At 37.2% G+C, this 7,949-nt stretch overlaps 1 protein-coding gene across 1 annotated transcript; it reads left to right on the top strand.

Annotated features, from left to right (window-relative positions):
* Nucleotides 1–24: 24 nt before the first annotated feature.
* LOC136807422 (syntaxin-binding protein 5-like) lies at nucleotides 25–5,015 on the top strand (the record flags this gene model as incomplete). Its single annotated transcript, XM_067064007.1, is given in 8 exon segments — nucleotides 25–375; nucleotides 547–666; nucleotides 859–1,152; nucleotides 2,273–2,384; nucleotides 2,687–2,782; nucleotides 3,037–3,161; nucleotides 3,694–3,812; nucleotides 4,365–5,015. Coding segments are annotated over 8 exon segments (1,355 nt in total), but the record flags the coding sequence as incomplete, so codon positions are not given.
* Nucleotides 5,016–7,949: the final 2,934 nt, after the last annotated feature.

The following is a 7,949-nucleotide window of genomic DNA, read 5'->3' as shown; positions in this document are numbered from 1 at the left end:
CCTGTACGTATATTCTTTCCATAGTGCAAGGCGAGTGGACGGAGCTCTCCATACCAGCAGCCGTCAAAACACCTCTTCATCAAACCAAAAGCAACCCGCTCTCCCCAAACCTCAGCGAATCACGTGATCTTTTTAACGGTGACATCTCCGACCGTAAGAAATTCCATACGGATAGGCGAAAGGGAGATCACCGGAACTCCAAGATTGACAGGAAAGAGGAACACTCAAAGTTAGGCAAACGCACCTCCTTACACAGTACAAGCAGTTGGAATGGCAAAGACACGGAGGATGGGCAAACTCTGTCACCCATCGTTGCTCCTGCAGCAGGATCCATCCAAGCTCTCATGTTTGGCTCTACTTACACCAGGAAGAACGGTAATCAGAGACAATTTATTTCAATTTGTGGACGGGGACTTAAAATTTGTTGAAATGTGTTTTCCGTCGTTATTCTCAATAAGGATTCCAAGTTGCATATTTTTGTGAAAGACCTCTTGAGTCTTAGAAACTGATGATTTTAAAACAATAGAGCTCCTTCTTCTTTTCCAGGTGGAGTTCAATGTCCATCACTTTGGGTTGGAACCAGTCTCGGTACCGTCGCTTTAGTGGCCTTAAGTGTGCCAACACAAGAACAAAGATTATCGCAACCTGTCCTCTCTAATTGCACGGGTAATATGTCTTGACTATCTTCCAATTTAGATACGGCGTATTTTTTAAAAAGGTCTACAACTTGTTGCTGACACCCTTAGACATTTAGGCATTCGCGTTTTTTTTTTAGTTTAACATTTTTTAAGTTGAAGAGTCTTTTTATACTCTTTTAATGTAACATGATAATGCATTTTTTGTTAAATACTTTCGAAGGAACTGTACTGAACCACAATCACTGTGTACTTGATATCACACTCATGGACCGCTGTGGAAACATCGTCATGCCGCCCTTCAACTTTTGGAGGGATAAAGACAGCGCTAACCCTGACGCCAATCGAACCAATATCTCCAACCTGAACGTTGAGACGAACGCTAAGCAACATGTTGCTGTGACAACGGAAAAACAAATCAAAGTGCGGACGCTGCCGACTTTTAAGACGTTGCACGCAGTTGAGCCGGTGATCGGGGATCACTTCATCGTCAAAGCAGATACCATGATCGTCGAAGGTACTTTTTGTTTATTAATCAAAAAGAGCAAAGATGTGGTACTGAAGTTTACTCGGAAAAATCTGTTCCAAAAAATATTACAGCACAAAATATTTTTTTATCGTCGACACCAAATGTTCCGATACCTTAGTAAATATATGTAGTAATACACCTTTTTCCGGTTAGCCGTTTCGTATAAAAAGTCACCAAAATTTCGAGTAAACCAACCATCCCTTTGGCTAAAAGCAAAATCATAACAAATGTGCAAAGTATGAGAAAAATGGGAGTTTCTAAACATCGATCTAAATTTGGATTATCGAGTTTATCTGCAGAATACTAAAAGGTGACCTTTGAAGTAACCAGCCATTTTCTTGACAAAGTGACACAATTTGACAAAAATATTGACAGGGTCATTAAGTATGATGTTTTTAAGCTTTGTTAAACCAAATATTTTAATTATGCTGAATAAGATGAATTTAGTATGAATAGATAGAACTTGTCAGTAGGAAAAAATTGGGAAGGCCAGTTTTAGAGATATAAATCTAATCAATTATTCTATTGTCTTTATGCTGACAAAATTACCAATTTTGACAGAAATAACAATCTGATGATGAAATACAAAGCTTCTCAAACCATTTTCAAAAAATTTTGTGCCACTAATTATTGTGATGCTGATAATACAAAATATAAAAGATAGAAATTGACACCATAATCAACCTCCAAGAGCGTCGAAATGGTTGTTTTACGTACTCGACACGTGGCTTTAGTTAGATGAGACGGGGGCGAGCTTACTCTTCAATATTAGATATATTCAAATGATTAGGAGAGAACAAACACTCTACGCTGGAGAAAGAGAAAAAACTCGATAACCCAAATTTATCGCCGGTCGTGGTAGTCATTTCTGATCGGCGTTTAGAAACTCCCGAGAAAAATGTGCTTTCTGTGCTCTTCTTACTCTGGACATTTTTTTGTTTATGTTTTTGCTTTTAGGCAATGAGATGTTTTGTTTACTCGAAATTTTGGTGACTTTTTATACGAAGCAACTAACCGTAAAAAGGTGTATTATGATGGTTGTCGAATCTCTAACAAAATGAAAACATATCTCATCACACTTACACCACTTTTTCTTACTATTTCACAGGTGGCAACTGCATAAGTTGTTTGAACACTGACGGTCATATCAAGATATACAGCTTACCTTCATTACGACCCTTACTAGACGTTGAATGTGGTATCTCACTGGCAGATTACAGGTAAGTGTTATTGTTTTTAAAGGTTCTCTGTTAGTTATGGTTCATCTATTTTAACGTGACTTCGATTATGGAAGCGTAAAAGTCTCTACAGATCGAAGTGTCTGCTCCCAAAATGGCAGGATTTTCTTTAAGTTACGTTTATCGCATATTTATAACTATGCAAAGATTCCCTTAGATCTGTAAACTTTTCTAGGAATCGAGCAGACGATTTTCTGTAAATTTTCTGATTTTAACAGCAGTCCACCCACTCACTGGATCAAAGAAAAGTTTGTTTACAGTTAGAACTTTTTTTTCTTTTTCAGAATGATCAGAACATTCACAGTAGGGAAGGGAGGAGAAGCGACCTTCCTCACAACTCCCACCGAGATTCAACGGATCGCTTTCACCAAAGAAAAAGAGTAATTCCACCATTTTCTATTTTAAAACTATAATACTATATAGATATGAAAACCTTCCCCTCTCTCCTTTTTCGAGTTGTTGCAATTTCTTTCAGCTTTTTGCTTCTCCTAGTGTTCATTTTTCCGACGTTTAGACATGGTCTTTTTGTGTGTTATACATATTTCGCCGGGATGTTATGGCAATTACGAAAACCAGCTATTTTATGTGAAACAAACTGACTAAATAGATATTTACATTCTCTTCTTACTTTCAGGGAGAGTTTTGTGGACGGTTATGGGTGTTTGTTCAAATTGTGCGGATTACCCGAACAACGACCAAAAGGTTTCATCGAAAGTTTCTTCACATCCGCACCATCAAGTCTGGACAGAGAAGAACTTTGTAAGCTCCATGTTTTTGAGCTTTTTTCATTATGGTGTGATGAGGAACATCGCCTTTAAAAAGTGTTACCGTATTACTTCGAAAAACTTATTTAATAAACGCCTCCTCGAATAAACACCCTTTGAATAATCGCCCCTTTAGGAGAGGGGCGTTTATTAGAAACGTGTGACTTTAATACTTCAATACCAGTGTTAACTGGGTTTGAAAAGGAAGATTTTAGTTATTTCTTGTAACCAGAGCAGTTTTCGATGCAATTTTAGTCGTTGAACCAAAGAAATTTTGCACTAGAATCCTGATAAAGAACTAAAACAAAGGGTATATTTGCTCTAAATATTCGACTATAGACTAAAATACTTTAATAAACGCCCCCTTCTTTTAAACGCCCCCCCCCCCTCGAATAAACGCATCTCCTAAAATCGAAAAAATTAGATAAACGCACCGGGCGTTTATTCGAAGTAATACGGTATTTGAATTTTATAGCCGTGTTTTTCCAATTTTAATCCTTCAATTGTTTTACTATATTTACTCTCAGTTGGAGATAAGAGCGGAAATAGCGGGTCAAGGGTAGCGGAATACATTCCAGGACGCGGGATGAGCCACCTTCAACAGCAAGTGGAGAATTCGAATGACGTCATCAGTCGTGCTAAAATGGTAAGTGATATTTTTGTCGTGGTTAGAAGTCACGCAGTTCCTAGATTACTCTGTCCTCTCCTTGTGCTCTAAAGCCCATTGGAATGAGATTGGGCTCTCCCAGAAAATGTTAGTACATGGGGGGGGGGTGAAGGATATAGTGTCCAGGGGAAGTGAAAATCTACAAAATTTGCCTTGTCCGGGGGGTAAATTTCCAAAAAATGTTATATCCTCCACCCCCTAAATTCAATTTTTTTCTGGAAAACCCATTGGAGAGAACTAGATTTCGCTGAGGTGCAACAAGAGTTTGTTCAAAAAATTTAGGAGGGTTTCTGTGAGGGTTGACTGTAAAATTCTACTAGGTATACTTCAAAATCCAAAAATTGTGAGTGGGGTTCGTATTTTATTGCTTTCAATATTAGCAACAAGATTTTATTGGAATATTTTATACTCCAGTAAGTAGTAAAATCCAATTTTTTCCCCAATTTTTTCTCAAAATGTAAGGTAAAGGAAAATAAATCATGAAACGGATATCAGTTCTTGATCTTCCTTATCTTCCTTTGTCACCTACAGGCTTTGATCGAGCGTGGTGAGAAGCTCAGTGTTCTTGAAGACAAAACGGCAGCAATGAATGAAAACGCCCGCTCGTACGCTTCGGCTGCCCAAGCGCTCGCGGACAAATTTCAAAAGAAGAAATGGTATCAGTGGTGATCTAATGTCAGGTGTTCTCTTCCCGTTTCTTGGGTTGCGTGAGTAATTGTCGAGTTTCAAGGCAACTTCAGATCCAGAAAGGTCCCTTCACAAAGTGAAAGATTGTTTAGTTTGTGAGGGGACTGTCACAACCTAGCCTTCGAACTTGTCGGGCTGATAGATATGTTCTTGTACATGGTTGGCTAATTTCCACGCCACAATTCATCTCAAAACATCCTTATAAGAGCTCTTATGATAGATACACACAGAATTACGTAATGAATTACGACGACGTTTCTTGACACAATTGCACTAAAATTTCTATATGAAAAGAGGAATATTTTTTTTTTCGTTTTAATTTATTAATTTTTTCTAACTCTGTAAAATTGTTGCAGATATTTCAGATCAAATATGTCTGCTTTGTTTTGGTGAATCAACTCTCATCAACTCACTGGTTGAATTTCTTGCCACACCTTAAAAGAAATTAGATCTTCGACACGTCTTTATTGGACAAAACGAACCAGAACGATAGATAGCTAGCACTTTACACAAAAATTCTTATTATAAAAAATTCTTATTTGTTTTGGATAGAACACTAATTTTTTGAATCTTATATTATTGTTTATTCAAAGGTATTATAAATAAGATATATTTTTAAAAAAGCGGGGGAAAATACTTCTATATATTTTTATAGCTAACCTACCCAGATATTCTGCCGACTCCAAGCTCTTGCAATTACTGTTTGTTTTTATTTTTCGTTCTTGGTAGAGAAAATTTATGTATCTGCACTTTCGAGGACGGTGGAGTGACTGAACATTTTTGGAATAACCCTCAGTTTTGACCCGCAAAATCGAGGACGGTAAAAGCGTTTGTTTACTGATACAGTTCTCAGTTGATCAGGATCTAGAAGACAAATCAGAAACTGACCGTCTCCGTCGAAGAAAAAATATATATACATGAACTTGTATTCATGATATGCACCACTGCAATGACTTCACGAAATTATGCAACTTTTCTGTTCTTCTTCCACCCAATACGTCACTTTTTCTGTTGTTTAAGTGACGTATTGGGTGGAAAATTTTTAAAGTTCTCAGAAGACTCTCCAGTGGTGCATATCATAAATTGTACTTCAATCGTGCTTTTAGGGCCTTAAATGGTTGTTGAACTTAAAAGATTACGTTTACCCTGAACTACGTATTTTGGATGTTAGCAGAATATGTTGGATTAGAATATTTTGGTGGTGTTTATGTGTTGTCGGATTGTCACTTTGTTTGCACTAGCCCGTCTCCGCGCATCAAGTTTTGAACGAGCAGAAATTTATTGTTTATATGAGTTTCAACCAATCGCGTTTCGTATTTTCACAAACATTTCTGTTCGTCTACGCGATAGTTAGGGATCTATGGATATATATTTGCGACCACGAACCCGGGTCTCCTGTAGCCTCCGTTCGCACCATGGCCTTTTGGCAGGATTATCAAGACGCGCGCAGTGCAAGGATCGGATTTGCTGCTAGAACGAGAACTCAAGCGGATATTCGTTTCAGAAGCAAAGCAGATCCAGCGGGCATACCTCCCTTGCTTTCAGGTTAGCCATTAGAAAAGAACCGTGGCGTGAACAGAGGCTGCAGGAAACCTTTACACGTTCGCGGGTTATCTACCGATGCTTAAATTCGCTTTCAAAGATTCTTCTCGATGTTAGGAGACTGGAAGCGAGTCAAAGGTGAAGGAATTTATTTATTTCCACTCATTATTTGATAGTGGAGTATTATTTTCTTATTGCATAGAATTTTATTTCATTGAATTTTTTTATGTTGGAATTTTTGTTCGTTTTTTTGTTTGTTTGTTTGTTTCGTCTTTTTATTTTTCGGTTGATTCTTTGTAATCATAATATGAAAGAACAAATAGAATTTTTTTGGAAATCATCACTTTGTTTATTGAAGGTATTTTTGGCAGGTTCTCGCGTATTGGGGGCTTACTGCTTGATCCTCATCTAATTTTTCAGGTCTTTTGGTGTGCTACTAAAAAGCACAACGCACCGAATCTAAAAATAGTAACCGATCTACACAAATCTATTCGTTTGTACGACTTGCAATCCCATCCTCCTTTGCGTTAATTGCATGTTAAAAACTTACAACATCAAAAGAAAGGTAATAAACGGTTTTCCAATCATTTCGAAATGAACTGTGGGATTGGAACTCGTGACCTTTTCTAGTTGAAATAATTGAGGTGAGATGCAGAGCGCTATCAAAATCCGAGCGCACTCCTTCATCTTGTAAAACAAGCTTTCAATTTTGGATTTTCAGCTCAACATCAAAAAGGTGATCTTTCCGAACAGCTCGGACACCACAAAGTTAAAAGTTTGACAAGCTAAAAATGTAAATTGTTAAAACTAATGCAAGTAATTGGTTATGCACTATTAAGTTCAAGTAGTGAGGATGAAAGTGCATTTCAGGAATTTTCCTCATAACCCTTTTATTCATGATATGCACCACTGCAATGTCTTCTGACATTACGTCACGGAACCAATAGCTCATTGGTTGGAAGTGACGTAAAATCAGTCAATACGTCACTTTCAACCAATCAGCTATTGGGTGGAACGGAAGACATTGCAACGGTGCATATCATGAATAAGAACAATGTAATCTGTATTCTCTGAAAGAACTTGGTTGATTTGATACTCTCATTTTTCGACTTTTTTGAAAAGTAATGTTTTAGAATTTAGACGATAACTTTTTATCTAATTGACAAAATTTAAGTTATCCTTCCTCTTTCAAATGCAAAAGAATTGATTCTTTAAAGGTTCATAGAACTCGAGAAAATTCACTTCAAAGAGGGGGACTTTTTTCTGGGACACCCGGTATAACGCTTCTCTGCTAATGATGTATGGTCGATGGTCGCATGTGACAGATTGAATCTAAAGCCCATTAGCTTAATTTTTGCACTAATTCTTGTATACAATCTCATGCTTCAATTCAAGTCTAACAAATCATTTACCGTTGAAAAGATAATTCAGAGAGCTTAATTTTTTTGAGAAAAATAATTCATAAAGATTTAGAAAATGAAGATGAAAAAGGAAGAAGGAAAAAACTTTTTATCCTTTAGAGCTAAAGTCGAGTCTCCATAACTCGAACCTCGAACACGCACGGAGAAAACTAATTTGTCCGAGTTAAAGAAATTAACATCGTCTTATGATGGGAGACGAGAAGTTTTTTCACGTTAGTATGCAATACAGCATGCTTCATCTCACCAACACAGAAAAAAAGTGCGTGTCTTATGGTTTATTTTGTTGTTTTATGGGACAAAAGGTGAGGGAAATACCCAAAAGAGACGCTGATTTTGTCCCAGGGGCAAAAGTGAGATTTCACTTTTATTGGTAGAAAGAAAAATGGGGTGGAGACATGAGAAACCGTTTCAGGTTAGTGGGTAGCCTGGGAATCCAAGCTCATAATTTTAGAAAAAACAAAAAATA

The sequence above is a fragment of the Clytia hemisphaerica genome, unplaced genomic scaffold (assembly GCF_902728285.1).
Source record: "Clytia hemisphaerica strain Z4C2 unplaced genomic scaffold, Clytia hemisphaerica genome assembly, whole genome shotgun sequence".
Lineage (NCBI taxonomy): Eukaryota > Metazoa > Cnidaria > Hydrozoa > Leptothecata > Clytiidae > Clytia > Clytia hemisphaerica.
This window is presented reverse-complemented; position numbering and strand designations above follow the sequence as displayed.